The sequence below is a fragment of the Dipteris shenzhenensis genome, chromosome 24, assembly GCF_047967505.1.
Source record: "Dipteris shenzhenensis isolate YYH24624 ecotype China chromosome 24, Dip_SZ_1.0, whole genome shotgun sequence".
NCBI lineage: Eukaryota > Viridiplantae > Streptophyta > Polypodiopsida > Gleicheniales > Dipteridaceae > Dipteris > Dipteris shenzhenensis.
The window spans coordinates 7,194,160-7,213,965 of NC_141619.1; the positions used below are offsets into that span (position 1 = coordinate 7,194,160).

At 43.6% G+C, this 19,806-nt stretch overlaps 1 protein-coding gene across 3 annotated transcripts in view; it reads right to left on the reverse strand.

Annotated features, from left to right (window-relative positions):
- The window catches only part of SNF4 (sucrose nonfermenting-like protein), a 145,640-nt gene that overhangs the window by 18,341 nt on the left and 107,493 nt on the right, over positions 1 to 19,806 (reverse strand). For all 3 annotated transcript variants that reach the window (XM_087395148.1, XM_087395149.1, XM_087395150.1), the window contains exons 8-10: positions 17,580 to 17,724; positions 16,473 to 16,646; positions 3,671 to 3,734 (exon numbers count right to left, since the gene is read on the reverse strand). In XM_087395148.1, the coding sequence (XP_087251274.1) occupies positions 3,671 to 3,734; positions 16,473 to 16,646; positions 17,580 to 17,724 (383 nt within the window). The remainder of the gene's footprint in view (positions 1 to 3,670; positions 3,735 to 16,472; positions 16,647 to 17,579; positions 17,725 to 19,806) is intronic.

The following is a 19,806-nucleotide window of genomic DNA, read 5'->3' on the forward strand; positions in this document are numbered from 1 at the left end:
ACCTCTCAATGGCCTACCTCGATGCCTTGCATAAGGAGGATGACATTCTTCCAAAACTTTGGCTCGCATGTCTTGGGTCACACAAAGATGATCATCTTTCATGAGAAATCAGTCTTTCAGTGCGTACCGGCTGGACGATACTCCCAGCTGAATATTTCTCATGGTCTCTCTCAAATCCGGATCCTATAAAATAAAGCTCTTTCATGGCCTCCAAGTCTCGGTGATATGCTATGGCGACATTATTCACTTTAGGCCTTCTAGATAAAGCATCTGCAACACTGTTCCGAGCTCCTGGAGTATAAACAATAGCAGAAAATTTGCCCAAATCATAGGCTTTTCGGAGATCTTGGTCTGAGTCAATAAATAATAGAGACTCTGGTGGTGGGTCTTGACTGTAAAGTCAGCTCCAAGAAAATAATGCTTCCAAATATTTAAAGCATGAATAATTGCTGACATTTCTTTCTCATAACCACCCAAAAGCATCTTGGCATCACGCAACCTCTTGTTTCATAAGCTATAACCTGGCCTTCTTGATGGAGGGCAGCTCCCACCACATCAAATGGTTTTTGTAAATCTGGAACAACGAGAATAGGCTCGGTCGTCAGCCTTTCTTTGAGGACATTAAAAGCTGTCCTTTGCCTTTCTCTCCACCTGAAAGCAACATTTCTCTTGGTCAAGTCATGTAAGGGGGCTGCTATATCAGCAAAGTGTCGGATGAAGCGTCTGTCATAGGAACAAAGCCCAGGAAAGCTGTGTACTGTACCGAGGTGAGCTCTGGCCATTCTTGTATAGCTTTAATCTTGGCTGGATCCATTGGAATCCCTTCCTTGGAAATAATGTGTTCAAGATAATGAATCTCGTCGAGAAAAAAATAACTCTTTTTGGCATTAATAGAAAGTTTATGATTTCTGAGTTTTTGAAACACAGTAGGCAAGTGCTCTTTGTGCTCTTCTTCTATCTTAAATATCATCAAAGAAAGTTCTGTAAAGTGCCTGTGGGATCTGAAAATTCTGTCCATCATACGACTGAAAGTGGCTGGTGCATTGGTAAGCCCAAAGGACATCACCAAAATCATGAAGTCCAAAAACGGTCCAAAAAGTTGTCTTAAGGACATCTTGTGGGTGGATCCTTATCTGAAGATATCCACTTTTTAAATCAATATGGCTGAAACTCCCGGGGAGAGCAGCATGCATACCCAAAGAGCAGCCGATTTGTATGCTATGCACACTAGGAGTGGTTGAGACAGAGGAGCACTTTCTATGTACATGCCCAGCCTATTATGAGATCAGAGGGCGATATCATTGCCTCTTCGGGGAGGGGAGCGGCTTCGGCCCACTCTCACGACTGGTCCATTTCCATGACCAGGTCAGCATTGGCCTATACCTACTCGAGATGTGCAGACACAGAGAGACTCTACTACGACAGATTAGAGAGCAACAGGAGGCGACCAAACCACAAGATAAAGAGGCTGAAATAGCACAGCGACAAGTGACAGACTTCTATGCATTTGAGTCAACTCCAAGACATAGCGGGATAGAGGAGGCAAAGATAGCTGACATGCAGGCAGCCTGGATCACTGAGAGCGACTAGAGTTCATTCTATCGAGGTCTGGCCTATCCCAGCTTTCCTCAGAGGAGACCACCCGAGATGAGGTCTCTCTCTCTCTCTCTCTCTCTCTCTCTGAGCAAGGGCCTTAGCAACCCCTTTGCTTCTGCCCATAGCAGCTTGTACGAGCTATTTTGCTGATTGTTCTTTGTCTGATAGGCCCACGAGGCCTCCTGAAGACGTTAATACAACTCACTCTCTCTCTCTCTCTCTCTCTCTCTCTCTCTCTCTCATCATGATCATAGACATGGTTTTTTTGTGAATGATGGAATATTATGTATTGGAAACATGGACAACGTAATCAAGGTGAATGATGACCATACTCAAAACTCTACAAGTTTTGTATTCCACACATCAAACTTTTCATCATCATTGAGATAAAAAAATAGCAGTTCCAATTTTGTGTAGTATGTTTTCATACAGTGGATCATGTATTTATAGATTGCTCCAAACAAATGGACAAAACCTGATACAAAGAATGTGTTCAGTGTGCCACCATCTAGCAGATAGGTGATGCCTAGATGTGAACTCCTGACCATCCAAAACTATCATCTACCTCCAACTTCAATCTTTGTCAGCCTGTGTGCTCTCTTAGAGTTTCATTGGGCTGCGTAGTGGTGTGCATATGGACAGTCCTTTCCGCTGCTCTTCCTAACAAAGAACTGCATATTGAGTGCTCCACCAATCTCAGATCTGCTAGCTGCTGGAACTGCAGCCAATCTGAGAACCTGTAAACCATATGTGCAGGGTACTCCTCTTCGCCATGTAGGTCATCTGCAGACTGTCCTGTCAAATCCCTTGATGAACCTGACCTCTCTGCTGCCCTGGTAGACAGAACCTAGTAGGGGCATTGTAGAATGATTAGGCCCCAGGGCCCTTTTATAGGCCTGGAGGCACTGGCCTGACACAGATTACTGACTGGATCTGTCCTGCTTCTGACACCTGACTGCCAGGTGGCAGTCGCTGACTGCTGCAACCTGCTCTCGCCCTCTTTCCACCTGCCCTTCTGCGCAGACCTAACTGTCTGCAAAGCCCGGACCAGTCTGCTGCTATCTTCAGCCCTGTCTGCAGAGCCTATAAGGCCATCCTTTGAGCAGCCTTTGCAGCTTGGCCCTCCTCGTGGTACCTGTCCCAGGTGTAGGTTCTGGCCACCATCTAGGGCTTGTCAGCAGCCTGTTTTTGCTGCCTAAATGGCAGCCTGCATGCTGCCCATGTGGCACCCCTTCTTTCCATCCCAGATCTGCCCCCCATGGCAGGCCCTTTCTCTGCCCAGATGTAATCTCTTCTAGGCTGTTGGTCTACCTCTCCTATGTCCTCACTTGGGGTCATACAGATGCTCCATCAGCTCCCAACGAGAAGCTCTCAAGAACAAGTCCAACAGGTCCCCGTTCATCGGTCCTTGAACCTCCAGCTCCTGCTTCTCCAGGTCCAATCCCGTGCAAGCAAACCATCCTGGTACACTTCCAATCCAACTAGCACCAAAGCTCAATGGCACCACCATCCTTGATCACGAACCTGCCAACAATCTCGAGCACTTCTCGCAAACATCAGGTGTATCCAGCTGTCCCCCTCAAAATCAAAGGACAGCCTAGGTCCTACCAAGCACCGCATTCCCGAGGTCTGTTTCAACCTGTCTTCACTCTGGCAATATCTGCAACCAAGTAACCCACCTGAACAATGAAATCCTAGTGGCTGATCCACATCATCTTCAAGGCCAGGTGTCTTTCCGGAAATCCTCGACCATGAGCTCCAAATGAGCTTTCAACTCGTAAGGCCTTAGTCAATCAAGTTAATTGGTAAATGTTTAGAGCCCTAGTCTCAAATATAAGGAAAACCCTCAATTGTCAGGAAATAAAGAAAATAAATTTCTTCTTAAAAAACTTAACAAATGACAAATTTGTGTGAGTGTGCGTGTGCACTTGCATTAAGCTTTCATAACCACCACGTGAAGTCATACCATACCACAATGTTGAAAGAAAAATTCCAAGCCATTCCAATAGATCCCACTCATTTAATTAAATTGTAGTAAAAAACAAAAAGATTCCAGCAAAAGTCTAGAATAAACCTTCTAGAATAAATATCCAGCAATGAACCATTATCATTTACAATTGGTATTGCACTGACTCCTTCTGTACAGAAGAAAACATCATTATCAAATATTTGAAAGAACTAGTATTAACAAAAATAATAGCAATCTCACAAATAAAACCCACAATATAAAAGATAGAATCAGTAGATGCAGCCCTTTTGCAACTTCAAAACTAAGAGGTCAATTTGAAAATGGAAAATTCAAGACCTATTTGATTTATCAATATATACCATCAAAGAACCCAAATTTTCGAACATAGTTGACTACTTTGAAATTTTTAAAATAGTGTTGCAAACACCTATTTTCATTATCAATTAAATAGCTACTGCAATAAAATGTCTTAAGCTTAAAGTTTTGCAGGCTACCAGAAGGTTCTAAAAGACCAATCTATCATCTCTACAATGTCTCCATGTATTACCTTTTAAAAGATTTGTCTTCCTTATCATTGACATACTGGTCCACAACTATGCATGATCCTAAGGATTTGTTCTCAAAATTAGTCAGCCCGAAATAATTCACCTTGGTTTCCTACGTATGAATGCACATGTGCTTTTTAAGATGAAAGTAATAGCATAACTCGAATTATGGGATCACAAAAGTTAGCATCATATAAAAGAAAAAAATCATGATATGCAGTTTATCACATGTACATGCCCTATATGGAAAACCAATAATAAGGTTTAGCGACTTCTTTTCACGGGGAGGAGTGCCACCCTTCAATCTTTCCACTCTTATATTCCAATCTCCATTGTAAGTAGGAGAAAGGGTTTCTTTTTAATAAAAGGGTTGAAGCAATACCAAGATCAGCAGCTTCACAAATGCTATTTGGGCAATAGATCTAGAGGAGGCTGAGTGGATTGGATGTTGAGACACCACATGTCATGATGCTCTCACATATCATCCATGGTTAAAGATGCACCGACATGATATCACCTAATTGACTTTGTAGCAAGACTTCTACATACAGATGCTTTTTTTAGTTCATCATCTACCTTGATTAGGCATACCGTATGGCCAAACCAACAAGGGTAGACAACGGTTGCCATGGAAAGTTCTCTCATCATCCATCCCCTAGTTAGCGAAGACAAAGTTTCAAAATCCAAGTTTGTACTCTCTTGCCCAAAAAATGTCATTCTTAGCAGAAGCATTGGGAAAAGGGGTTTATCCCCCGCACTCGCCTGGGAATGTTAATTGTTTTTGTGTGTTGTGGGATACTTACAAGCCCACTCCCCCAAATCTGGCTCTACAAATGGACATGCCGAGTATGCCGCCTTCCAAACAGGTCTTTTTTCAAATTGAGAATCGGTAATTTTGTAGGATCTTGTTTTGAGTGTGAAAATTTTGGTGATATGCAATCCGAGTGCCTTGAGCTTTTGTTGAAACCTCCCCCAGTAGCTGCTCATCCAAATGATAGTACTATGCTACAACCTGCTGTCATGCAAAGAAATCGTAGTTCTGAGGCTGCATCCCCACGCAAGGTTGACTTTGCATTTTGGCCTTCTAGTGCATAATGAGCAGCTTCCCTGCAAAAGGCTCTTATTGGTCAACAATCGGATAAGGAAGCCACCCTCCCGACCTTCTCCCTTCCTTCGCTTAGGCGGTTCATCTCACTTGAGTTGCTCGACAAACCTTTGCCCGGTGCTTATGATGCAGAAGTTGCCTCCAAGCGCCACCCATGCCAGGGAACAAGTACTATGCTTTTAGAACTATGGTCACTTGGATTGCATGCCTTTGTAGGTAGCTAGACTAGGCATGTGGTTGTTTCATGCATGATTTAGTTCGAGAATGTGGCAAATGCAACATGGTTCATTTACAACAAGAAGTGGCAAACGCAAAGAGCCAAACCAAGCACTTTACTCCTGTTATGCACAACATTCATTGTTGCTTGATGAGCAATCCAACCTTCAGGCTGCCCTCCATCATTTGGCTGAGAACAGTTAAGAAAATGGCAAATACAGTCTCATCAGAAAGCCAAGCAAGATAAAGGCTACCCTTCCAAGGCATTTTTCAAAAGCCTACATACCACCCGGCAGATGCATTTCTTGCCTTAGATGCGATGCCGGCATGGTTCTAGACAAAGAATAAGCGGCAACTTGATGATGTAGGACATCATTATTACACTGATTCGTTTGCAGCTCCTCCTCCTCCTTTACCTATAGAGGTTTAAAAAATTTATCTCCGATGAGGAGCATGCATTGGAATGCCATTTATAGATAAAGAGCTGAAAGAAGCATTGTCTTGGTTGGGACATTCCAAATCCCCAAGGTGGGATGGCCTCATTGTTGGGTTGTTTGCTGAATTTTGGGATCACTTGAGCCTTGTTCTACTGCGTATGATCAATGATGCTTGGCTTTCTGGCACTTTGCCTAGGTTGTGGAAACAGGGATTGCTGCATTTGATTTCCACAAAAGCATTATGTGAAAATCTGTCAGACTAACGGCCGATTACACTCATGCATGTGGGGTATAAGTTGATTTCTAAAATGCTAGTATTACGCAAATTCAATTTCTTCTACACCAAGTTGCACCCTACTCAGTATGGGGTTTGTGCCACACGGACAGATTATGGATAATATTGCTAATGCTTACATTGGAATTGAATATGCTAAATACACAAGATAGGATGTCTTGATCATGCAAGTGGATATTGACAAGGCATTTGACACCATTCGATGGGATTTCAATGTGGATGTTAAGGCTTGGTTGGGCAGTGGATCCAAAATGCACAATCCGGTTTACTAGCTTAATGAAGACAGCACAACACGTTGCCTTTTGTCTAATGTCCTCTCTTCTTCTTGGGCGTTGGTACTCTGTTCGTCAAGGTTGTCCTCTCAATGCCTTGCTATTTGCTATTGCTACTCATCCACTCTTATTCATATGGATGCCTTGGTCTCACAGCAGCATTTGCATGGTAGTGACTTCCCTAGAGGTGTGCCTTTCTAGGCTTATGCAGATGACTCTTTTTCCTTTTCACCAAATTTTGAGTCAAATGTTTAGCAACTTAATGATTTGTATGGCCTTGCAATGGGGCTGAAGGTGAATTTGATTAAATCCAAGCCCTTTTTGTTGGGGTAAAGGCACATTGCCACCCCTTTATTAAAGATATGACACCTATGACTGTCTTAAGACAGTCATAGGGTGAAAAACCTAATCCTAATAAAACTTATGAGTTTGTGGTGTGGCTCATCACTTCACACCTTCATCTTTTGTGTCATCTCTCTCTCTCTCACTCTCTCTCCGTTGTACTTCTCCCTCTTTCCTTCCCTCTCAACTGGTATCAGAGCCTTCATCTCTCCCTCCCCACTCCTGCCTACCTCTCCCTCTACCCCTCCTTATCCCCTCGGGACTCGTGCCCTCAGCAGCGTGCAGGCAGCGTGGGCGGAGCTGGGCATTGCGCAGGCAACGCAGGCTGCAGCGGGGCAGCATAGGCGACAGCATAGGGCAACAACGCGGGACAGCGTGCGTGCGTGTGGGCAGAACAGGGCGGCGCGGAGTAGCGCCAGCAGCTGCAAAAGCAGCAGCTAGCTGTGTGCAGCACCGGTGCGCACCCAGGCAGCCTCAGGGCCTCGAACAGGGCGGCGCGCAGGCATCTCGTGTACGGACGTACGGCCGTCCGTACCGCCGTACAGGCGTCCGTACTGTACGGACGTCGCCGTACGAATTGCGTCAGGGAGCTGCGTCAGGGAAGTGCATTTCGAATTTTTTTTTTTTGGATCTGTACCCTGCACAGGTACAGCAGGTACATTGGTACCCTGCACAAGTACACAGGTACAGAAAGTACAGCAGTTTTGGACAGAAAGTACAGCAGGTACAGTGGTACCCTGCACAAGTACAGCAGGTACAGCAGGTTTTCTTTGGGGAAAGAAGAAAAAGAGAGCATTCCCGGCTGTTCAGTTCTTAAAACTGTGTTTTTTGAGGTACAACAAGTACACTCCTGTCCCTCGTGCTTGAGGTGACTAGTACCACAGTGTGTGGTGGTTGCACAGTTATCTTGTTTCGGGATATAATGCCTTGATTTTGAATAGGGCTTTTATGCTTTTGCTGAGTGCAAATCTCAGCTTTTGGGTGACATTCTCAAAGGGCTTTTGCTTTGAAGCTTATGCAGTATATGCCTTGAGGCAGTGTGGAGCCAGGGAGCCCACATTGGTCTTGTTTCCGCAGTGTATTCAGTGACATTTCTGCAGGTCACATTTTGTGTACGACACCTTAGAAAATCTCAGTTGAGCCACGCTTGGCCAGGGCGCATCGAGTTTACTCGGTCCCTAACTGTCCATCGTTGACACTGCTCAAAAGATTTTCTCTTCAGTGTTTGTACGTTGGGATCTGTGTTGTTACTGTGTACACAGAGCTGTTTATGCATTGCATTGTCAGGTGAAAGTGCCAGGAGAGCGCTGTATTTTATATGCTACCTCAGTGTTGAGGTGTTTTTCACTTGGCACAGGTGTCAAATCAAGGGGCTTTTGCCCAGATTTTGCTTGAGAGCACTTGGGTTACTGTTTGAGACCTTCAGATGCCTTTTATCCCCTTGGCAGAAGGGTGATTGCTTGGGATTTGTCCCATTTTCTGTTGCAGGTTTGTGACAGGCTGAAGTGTCTGGAGCCTCTTTTCAATGAACAAAACAGTGTATGACAAGTGGTTTATGCATATAAAATCAGTGCAATACCTCATCTGAGGTGGGAGAAGTGATCAGGACAGCAGTGTTTTGTGCTTTGTCAGCTTATCATGCACTGTTAAAGCACTTGTGGAACAGTTGCAGCATTCTGAAATTACTGTTTTATGCCTATTTGAGCATGGTACAGTGTGTCAGAAGGTACAGTAACTGGAGGGAAATTTTTTTGTTTTGCTGCAGATTTTTTGACAGTAAAAACAGCACTATTGTGAGTGCTCCTGGCTCTTGATAGAGCAGGTTTTTTCTAAGAAATCAGAATTTTATTCAGTCTTTTTTTGACTTACAGGGAGTCAGGTACTTTCCTTATCTGATATGGCATCAGGGGGAAGTGAATCATCAATTCTGAACATAAAGAAATTGGAAGGGGCACACAATTATGCATTATGGGCAGAACAGTGTTTGAATCTACTTCTGCTTAGGAAGATTTCTAAGCCCATAAGGGTGAAGGGTGTCAAGCCATCTGGGATGTCAGATGATGAGTGGGAGGAGCTAGATTTGTCCGCGAGGGCTGCTATCATGCTTACTCTCAGTGATTCTCTTGTGTTCAATGTTCAGGCTGAAAAGACCTCTTATGGCCTATGGCAGAGGCTAGCAGAGTTGTATGCCCAAAAGAGTTCAGCCAGTAAGGTGTATTGGTTGAAGAAGCTGGTTGATCTTCGCATGAAGGAAGGTACAGCTATGACCTCACACTTGAGTGAGTTCAATGCCATCTTTACACAGCTGATTGCACAGGGGTTGAACCTTGATGAGGAGTTCAAGGCTACTTTCTTGTTGTGTACCCTCCCTGAGAGTTGGGACACTTTCAAGACGACCCTGTCTAATTCAAATGTCACTCTTATATATGCTGATGTAGAGAGCTCTCTCCTTATGGAGGAGATGAGCAGGAAGAATAATGCGGGCAGCAAGTCTTCCAATGCTTTGCAGGTACAGGAAAGAGGCAGGACTCAGCAGAAGGGGAGATCTGCTAGTAAGTCCAAATCCCGCACTCAGTCCCGTGGCAAAAAGGATATTGATTGCTTTTATTGTGGCAAGAAGGGACATGTGGAGTCTAAGTGCTTCAAGTTTATACGGGATCAGAAAGCCAAGAAGGCTGAGGCAAAGGATGCAAGCAGTGGAAGCAAAGGCAAAGGCAAGGCCAAGGTAGATGACTTGAATGCAGTGAATGTTGCAGCAGAGGACAGTGACAGTGACAGACATGATGTTTTATGCTCTTCTGCTGTAATTGCACATACTTTGGTTATTGATGGCCATGACACGCACACCTGGCTCTTGGATTCAGATGCTTCTTTTCATGTTACTCCTCATAGGGATTGGTTTGCTTCCTACACAGGTACTCATGGAGTTGTTCACCTTGGGAACAACTATGCATGTCAGATTGCAGGGATTGGCAGTATACAGATAGTATTCCCTGATGGACGCATATTTATGCTTGATGGTGTTCGCCATGTGCCGCAAATCAAGAAAAATCTGATTAGCACCGGCTTGTTGGATGACAGTGGTTACCACACCACATTTGGGGATTCCAAATGGGTGATTACTGATGGCCAGCTTGTAGTGGCTAAGGGTTATAAGAGTGATACCTTGTACCCTCTTTATGTTTCCAGTGTAGGTAATCATGTTGTTGCCATAACCGAGCTGCCAAAGGTTTCATTGTGGCATAGCCGGTTGGGACACATGTCCGTTAAAGGAATGCAAGAACTGTCACGTTTGGATTATCTACGGTCTCTTTCATTTTCAGATTTGCCTACTTGTGATCATTGCATATTTGGCAAGCATTCTATGACTCCTCATAAGAGGAGAACTCCCCAAAATAAAGCACCGCTTGATCTAGTGCACACTGATTTGTGTGAGATGCCACAGCTATCACTAGGGGGTGCAAAGTATTTCATTACTTTTATTGATGATGCCACACGCAAAGTGTGGGTCTATTTCTTGAAGCATAAGAGCGATGCCTTAGATGCTTTCAAGAAGTTTGTCGCTCAGGTTGAGAATCGGACAGGTCGCAGGCTGAAATGCCTCAGATCCGATAATGGGGGTGAGTATGTGTCAAATGCTTTTGTACAGTTTTGCGAAGCTAAGGGCATTAAAGAGGAACTCACAGCCCCTCATAATGCATCTCAAAATGGTGTAAGTGAGCGGATGAATCGAACTATTCAAGAGAAGGTTCGATGTATGTTGTCTTATGCTGCATTGCCCCATGGCTTTTGGGCAGAAGCCGTGCAAACAGCAGTTCACATAATTAACAGGTCGCCAAACAAGGCTTTGGAGTTGAAAGTGCCAGAGGAGGTGTGGTTTGGCAAGCCACCTTCATATAAGCACTTATGTGTGTTTGGCTGCGAGTGCTTTGCTCATATACGCAAAGAACTGGGCACCAAACTGGAGCCAAAGTCTTTCAGATGCATCTTTATGGGTTATGGTGACGAAGGTGAAATGGGGTACAGGTTATGGGATCCCATTAAACGGAAGATTATACGCAGCAATGATGTCATCTTTAAAGAGGATAGTGTACACAAAGAACCCGTGCAACCTGTGGAATACAGGAGGGTTGTTTATGATGATGTCGGACAGCAAAGAATGCCCATTAATATGCAGCAGCAGGCTGCTGCAGATAACCCTGTTCAAGAGGGTATACAGGCTGAAAATCAGCCAGATAATTTTGCCAATGATGCACCACTGAATATGCCAGCAAATGGGGCTGTAGAACAGCCAGATATGGTGGTACACCCACCCGTCATGCATGACGAGCAGGCTAGACAGCAGCCTAATCCGGAACATTTTGTTAGGAGGAGCACCCGTGTACAACGGCCGCCTGACAGGTTTGTTGCAGGAGCCAATAATGTGGCTGATTTTATTATGCTGACAGATTGTGGTGAGCCTTCCAGCTTCAAGGAAGCTATGGGAAGAACAGAGAAAAGGAAGTGGGAGAAAGCCATGCAGTCAGAAATGGACTCCCTACTTCAAAATGATACATGGGACTTGGTGCAGCTACTTGCAGGCAGAAAGGTTTTGCCATGCAAGTGGGTTTACAAAGTCAAAGTGGATTCAAATGCTTTACCGAGGTATAAGGCCAGATTGGTTGCCAAGGGATTTAAGCAGGAGAAAGGCATTGACTTTGATGAGATCTTTTCCCCTGTAGTCAAGATGACTACTTTGAGAGCAGTGTTAGCTCTTGTTGCTCATGAGGACATGAATTTATGTCAGATGGATGTGAAGACTGCTTTTCTTCACGGAGATCTCCATGATGAGATCTATATGAGTCAGCCAGAGGGATATGCTGTTAAAGGGAAAGAGCAGCTTGTGTGTAAGCTCAAGAGGAGCTTGTATGGACTCAAGCAGGCACCAAGAGAATGGTACAAGAAGTTTGATGCCTTCATGCAGTCCCAAGGGTATCATAGGTGTGAGACCGATCATTGCTTGTACACCAAACGGGCAAAGGATGGCAGTTTGATGCTACTCATTCTATATGTGGATGACATGCTAATTGCCAGTAAATCTCAGCATGAGATTAGTGCTTTGAAGAAACAACTGCATAAGTCTTTTGACATGAAAGACTTGGGTGATGCAAACCATATTCTTGGCATGCGGATTACTCGTGACAGGTCCAAGGGACTTTTGTTTCTGTCACAGAAGGAGTACATTGACAAAGTACTGCAGAGGTTTAAAATGGAGGGGGGGAAGTCTATTAGTACCCCGTTGCCTCCACATTTAAAACTCAACAGTAAGGACAGCCCCAGATCAGATGATGATAAGGCTGAAATGGCCAAGGTTCCATATGCATCTGCAGTTGGTTCTTTGATGTATGCCATGGTTGCCACTCGTCCGGATATTGCTTTTGCGGTGGGAGTCATCAACAGGTATATGGCAAATCCAGGCAAGCGGCACTGGGAAGCAGTGAAAGGTGTCTTGAGGTATCTCAAGGGTATGGTAGGCAAGATGCATTGGTGCATGGTTTTACAGATTCAGACTATGCAGGGAATGCAGATAACCCGAAGTCTACTACCGGTTATATTTTCACATTTGCAGGAGGTGCTATATCATGGGTGTCTCGGTTGCAGAAATGCGTTGCACTGTCAACTACTGAAGCTGAATATGTTGCAGCCACTGAGGCTTGCAAGGAAGCAATATGGCTTACTCGGCTGGGGTTGCTCCTTTTGCAGATCTTTCAACCAAAAAGACTTGTTGTCTATTACTTTGTGGGGTGGGTTTTCACCTTGTTTGAGGTTCCCCACTCAATAATATATAATATTACCAGAAAAAAGAGTGTGTGGGGTGGTGGGGGTGGATTCGAGCACTCATCCTCTACAGTTGGCTAATATAATAGTGACCAGTTTGTATAGGGTTTTGATGCCTTCACCTGGATTTCAGATCCGGGAAATCGCATTTGGTCTATGAACCATCGTGCCAAGTGGTGGTGCAAAGGATTGAGACAGCTTTGGAGCTGCAAATTGCCTATTTGCCAACTGCTCAGTCTGTAGCTTCTTCTAGGTCAACATTCTCCTCCTGAATGTAGGCCCAAGGTAGTTCCCTCTGATGTTCCTGTCTGAGGGCTGCTCCAAGTGATGATCAAATGAGGCCCAAGGGAAGCCGACTAATCCTGCCCCTACTAGCCGCCTGGATTGGGAAGGCTATACGTAGCCCCTTAGGGCTCATTTCGTTGCTTTGGTTGGCCCTACCTGGCCACATGGTGGATGGCACCAACTATCCTATGTGGTCCTATCTTATGAAGCATATTCTAGTTGCCAGAAACTTCTGGAATATTGTTTCAGGTGTTGATTTGAGGCCAGCCAATGCTCAAGTGGCTGCCCCTACTGCTGGCTCTCTCCCCCGTCAAGGCTTACAGACTTCGGTGCACCAGAACTGACGTAAGGGACTCTACCTCCTCAAATACAGTTATGTTTGTACACCCAAGATGCATGGGGGCTTGAACATTCATGTTAGATCGCAAGGCCACGCTGTTGCTCACCTTTTTGGAGCAACATCGGCCCTGGACAGTTATACTTTCTGGTCTGATGCGTACTCTTCATACAAAGGCCTTTGGCCATTGTATTCCTACTATTACAAATGTCATTTTGGGCATTTATATGGCCAGGTTCCTAGGCGTCCCTTTTCTACCCTTTTGGTTCATGACTGGCAGCAGCTCGTTTTGATCCTTGAAACACACTCCGTCAGTAGAGCATTAATTGGAGCTGAATGTTTGAGCCTTCTTTGGTTGGCTCATCTACAGCCTCGCAAGGCATATTTCCTGCATCATTTGGGTATTTTTACCATGGTGAATGGGGTGGATGACCGTGGCAATACACTTTCTTTCCCTCAGGCCAAGAGGCAGTATTGTTTGGGCTTCATGATAGTCATAGTCAGCATGACATTACCACTTTGCTGCATCTTTTCAGCCAGTGCCCACCTGTTTTTTACTCTTCCTCTGTTGGATTGAAAGTTAGATCGGGGGGCTTTCGGGTTGCTCCTTTTGCAGATCTTTCAACCAAAAAGACTTGTTGTCTATGACTTTGTGGGGTGGATTTTCACCTTGTTTGAGGTTCCCCACTCAATAATATATAATATTACCAGAAAAAAGAGTGTGTGGGGTGGTGGGGGCGGATTCAAGCACTCATCCTCTATAGTTGGCTAATGTAATAGTGACCAGTTTGTATAGGGTTTTGATGCCTTCACCTTGGATTTCAGATCCGGGAAATCACATTTGGTCTATGAACCATCGTGCCAAGTGGTGGTGCAAAGGATTGAGACAGCTTTGGAGCTGCAAATTGCCTATTTGCCAAGTGCTCAGTCTGTAGCTTCTTCTGGGTCAAGATTCTCCTCCTGAATGTAGGCCCAAGGTAGGTCCCTCTCATGTTCCCGTCTGAGGGCTGCTCCAAGTGATGATCAAATGAGGCCCAAGGGAAGCCACTAATCCTGCCCCTACCAGCCGCTGGCGGCAAATGGTCAAAGGCCAAGCTCGACAAAGATGGCAAGGTTGTTGCTAGGAATGCTCCCCCAAAGCTATGGTAGTTTTGTGACTATTATAATTGCAGAGCAAAGGACGCCGCCGGTGACTTTCAAGGAGCTGGTTCCACTGTTGCTGCAACAAGAAGCTTAGGAAAAGAAGTGTGATGGTACACATAAGGATGAAAAGGCCCTTATCGCTCAGGACAAGAGCAAAGGCAAGGGCAAGGGTAAGCCTAGCAAAGGCAAGCCCAAATCTGACGAAGGAGCAAACTCTTTAGATGAAGACAACAATAAGAAGAGAAAGAAAGAAAAGAAGTACTTCTCTTGTGATGAGCTAGGTCATTTTGTGAACAAGTGCAAAAAGAAGAAGCTTGATAAGAAGAAGGGTGCCAGGTCAAAGTCATAGGAGTCAGCTCAATTGGTGGTGGCAACTCCAAGTGCTCCAAAGATTAGGTATGTGGACCCCCTGTTACTGCCAGAATGTCAAACATTGAGGATTGGTAAGAAGAGGAGTCATAAATCTTTGTGAAGGTGATGGACAGCAATGAGTGCCTAGAGTCATCTAGGTGGTTGGCTAGTGTGTCTGAAGCAGAGGGGGATTCTTTGACAAGACCTAAGGACTCAGGATCAGACGGAGGCTATGACTTAGAGGGGGCCAACAACATAGAGCCACAATTGGAGCTTTACGGTCCAGGTAGCCTAGATTTATGCGTGGGATATGATGTCTCGGGTATGTTGTTTCGTTGCAAACCTAGCCAGACGGAGGACGAGTTGAAACAAACCCTGAGAGCTTGGTGCTTGGATGACTTCAGGCTATTCACACGGTCAGAGGCGTGGAGGAGCAACGATCAAGAGAGAATGAACAAGAGAAATGCAACTGCTCCACGTCTAATAGATCATGTCCAGGCTGCAAGCACGTTTAATAGAAAACCTATGTTTATTTCGTCCTCTCTCTATGACATAGCCAAGAAAGGAGAGTATTCAAAAGACTTAGCATGCATCAATTTTAGATGCACCAAAAGATTCATGCACAAACCCATTTTCCCCTCCACTAAGAAGCTGAAATGCATTCACATTGGATTACGCTGCATAATATTATAACATGTTTGTGTCCTCCTACTTAACCTTTTAGACTTGTTGAACCTTGATAAAAGCAGGATGAAGAATTGTTAAACAAAATTAATCCCCGGTTGAGATAGGCTGAACTAATGGAGGCGTCTTATCTTTGATGTATTATTTCCACCCACCATATTGTCATGCAAGTCAAGGAGAAGGAGCGGTAAATCAAGCCTAAGAAGAAGTAGCATACTTTTATTGTGTGCATTGTTGGTACTGTCGTACTGCCATAAAGGGCCTAGGTCATCATCTCATCTATCCCCTCTACAAGGGGCATCACCCATAGATCCCTATTGTCAACGTCCACAAGGGGCATGTTGAAAGTTCCTAACCCTACTAAGCTTGACAAGGCTATAATGACAAAGAAGATGGGGAAAACAATTCCAAACTAATCCCATCTTGGCAAAGACTCAGAATAAAGGAGAGGCCACAAGGAAGAAGGATGCATGTTACAAGGAGAGGTATATGAAAGAACAAAGACCAACAGCAAGCAAGCTACCAATTTCCATTGCAGGGAGTTGGAGTAAACCTCAGGGGGCTAACTTTAAACCTTCGTCTGGTGTCAGTACTATATTAAAGGCTGAGGTACCCCCTCAATTATTTAGTACATAAGACATGACATGTTTCACCATACCGGACATTTGGTTCAGTTGCAAAAGACCTCTCTAAGGGTAAAAGTTGTGGTCACCCAATCTCTATCTAAGGGTAAAAGTTGTGGTCACCAAATCTCTAAGGGCAAGAGTTGTGGTCACCCAATCTCTAGTCTCAATAGTGTGTGTGAAACAGCCCACTGCCCTACCACCCTACATCTAGTATTTTCATAGTTAAAAGACAAGGACGAAACTACACGTCCATGTCAGCATCAATACAGCACCAAAGATATAGCATAACAACACATAGTCTGTCCTATAACATAAGCTTCAAATCTTCATAATTCACATCAGTTTTATTTTGTTTCAAGGGATTATTTGACTTGCACAAAAGGCAAGAACTTATCAAAGAACAATCCTATTTTATCAAAGAACAATCCTATTTATGGCATGCACTGAAATACCTTGAATTAACAGTGCTAAAGCAGCACTAAGAGAAGCATCTGCCCTGAGCACCGCAAGAGGCCGATTAGCAGCACCTCCCCTTTCAGGAATCCATGTACCCACACGCAATGAGCCTATCGTTTGGTTTAGAAGAGGTAATGATCCAGTTGCATGCCGAAAATGTCTACACAAGCCTGCAAAAAGCAAATAGAAATGCCGATATATATATAACTGAATCAAGTAAGATGTCCAAATTCATCCTGTGAAAAAACAATGAAAAGTACCCAAATTCAGTCACCCAAAAGTTAAAATCCATAACTGCACAAGGGCTAAGTACTACGCCATCCCCACTAAGATTATTGTTCAAACACATGTTCCCACATGCAAACATATCCAAACACCGACAAATAAACCTTTATTTATCCAATAGTGTCTGTAGCGTGGAACTGTAGGAGAAGGAAAATACAAGCCTCACCTTTAACATATACACAGATATGTGATCTTTCTGGAGAATGTAACACCTACGCCACCGAAAAGGGATCCTTGAACAGAATCATATATTTTTCTTTCTTTGTTTGTGTTCCTTTTCTTGGGCTAACTCATACACCCATCCGACCCCTCCAAGTGGGAACCACACCCCTCGAAAAGGATTAGGTTATAAAAGACTCAACTACCTAGCTATTACCCTCAGTAATAGAAATATATCAATAGCATCCCAATGTATAGACACATAGTACTATCACATTGACACACATAATCAACAATGGTGTAGGGTCTTTCTTTCTCTGTAGGCACAAAAGAATAGTAGTATTGCATTGACAAACATAATCAACAATGGTATTTCTCTGTAGGCAAAAAAGAGGCTCACAAGAAATTGCTAAATTTGTGCTCTTGCTCAAATTACAAGTAAAAATATCATCAACTTCAGTCTCTATTTCTTTGTATAAACATGAACCTTAACTGCATCAAAAGCGTCACCACCCTTTCATCACTGGAAAAGAAGCATAACTGGTCACTAGAAATTATCCACTGGAAGATATTCAAAAGACATCAGAGACCATCTTAAATTTTCAAAAGACAACAGAGGCAACAGAAAATTTTTAACTCTCAGAGAATTTGTGGCATACATTTAAGGACTCCTGAAAGAGTCGCCAAATGTAAAAGCTGTGGCGAAGTGTGTTCCTGAGCTGGAAAATATAGCACTGGCACAGTTGCCACTCGATGATTCAGCATCTTTCTTACCACTTCTTTCAAGGAATCATCAGGGCCAACCTACTCATCACAAAATACAAAACCAATAAGTTCAGACAGAAAAATAGTGCTCAAACCTTGTGTCTACGAAGATCACTTCCAATGGCTAGAGACATTGAACCCGAATACAAAGTGTGCTCAGCAATCATTTTCTGATGATTTCTGAAATATTTGATTTTCATGCATTTGCAAACTCTGCTCCCCACCTTCCCAAACCTCCATTTCAAAAAGACAAACAAAAAAAAGAACCAAAACAAAAACAAAAACATATTTCATTGAAAGTGCTTTAAAGAACTAGGAGAAACATCTTTAACAGGATTTATAAAGCCTTCAGCATTAAGCAATATGTTTGTAAAGCTTAAGTTAATTTCTACCATTTCATTAAAGATGAAACTTGAAAGAAAATTTGAAACTCAAGTTTGTAATTTTGTTTTGGACCTCAAGCTTTTTGTTTTGGCTCTTGAAATCTGAAAGTTGAAATGAAATTTGTCAGCTCATCTTTGTTCATGTGCTCTTTATCTTTTCAAACCCTGTTCATTTTGTTCTGTCAATGTGCGCGTTGGTCTGTTGTGGTTTTTTTTTTTTTTTTTTGAAGGAGGGGAGGGGGGGGGCAGCATCACATACATCTATTCCCAAACCTGTTTTATGTTGTGCTGGTTCTTACAGCTTCAAACACATCAATTCAGCATGCAGCAGGGGACCACAAATCGATAAACTGATATTCTCTCTTTAAAAGATCTTACAATGTATTTGCCTTTTGCGAGCTTTTGATGATGAGGAACTGCGGCAGAGTATGAAAAACGTAGGTGAGACTTTATGTGCTACAGTCCAGTTCTAAGTAGCTCCTCTCATCTAATAGTTGACCTTCTCATGATATTTCAGATCAGGTGCCAGGAAGAAGAGATGAAACTTTAAAAATCACTTCATTGGAGGATATTCATCAGCGGGTTTCTGCAAGGCATGCAGACACAAGGTAGTTTTCATGTTCCCTGCCAGAATGAAGTGCATGCTTCACTCTGCTGGGTAGCACTACTAGGTACATGCTGCCTGTTACGCTCAAGTTGAGGCAACATGACCTCGGAAGGAGCAATCGACATTTTCCTTTAACGGATCAATGTTTGTATTATATTTGTTTGGGCTTCACGTAAATGATCAAAAAGGAATTATGGTCAAGGTCCTTGGTGAGGGTGACATGGAACAAGACTAGGTGGATCTAAGGCTGAGGGGTCTAAATGCATTAAATGTACCAAGGGGCAAATGATTTCAATGATATCCCAAGAGGGGTAAATGATGCATTGAGGAGATGCCCTCAAATGTTGACATGTGGCATACTAGATCCATCTAGGGAATTTTGGGGCTTGGTGGAATCTACAAGCTAGAGCCCTAGGTAAGACTTAGCATTCTAGGAAGAATCCAACCATAGATTGGAAAAAGCACATTTATCAATTCAAGATGAATGATGTGCTGTATGCCTTACGAGGTGAAAAAGATATACCTCAATGACCGTTGGTTTCCGTAATGGAAGTTCGAAAAGCTCAAGAAGAGTTTTTGTTTCTTTGTACAGCATCGGTAGAGCCGATTGATGTTTCTTCGGCTAGCACTAATGTTACCCAAAATGGAGAGATGGCCAAGCTGGCTGATAAAATAGCAGAGAAGTTCTCTGATTGTTTTAGGGATGAGTTACCTTATGGGTTACCTCCAGAGCAGAATGTTCAACATAAGATTGAACTAATCTCGGGGGCAGAACCTGTAAATAGACCTTCCTATAGGTTAAGTTTTACCAAAGAAGCAAAGGTACGAAGACAACTGGAAGAATACCTCAAGGTGGGGTAGAAACAACCCAGTTTCTCACCTTTTGCTTCGCCAGTGATATTCAAAAAAAAGAAAGATGATACTTTTCGCCTCTGTATATATTACACAGCATTGAATAATATCACTATTAAGCACACGTATCCGATGGCTCGGATCGATGATTTGCTAGCTGCGTTACATGGAGCCGTAATTTTCAGTAAGATAGATCTTAAATGTGGCTACCATCAGATCCGTATTAGAGCTGAGGATGTGCATAAAACCGCTTTTAGAAGTAGGTTTGGACATTATGAG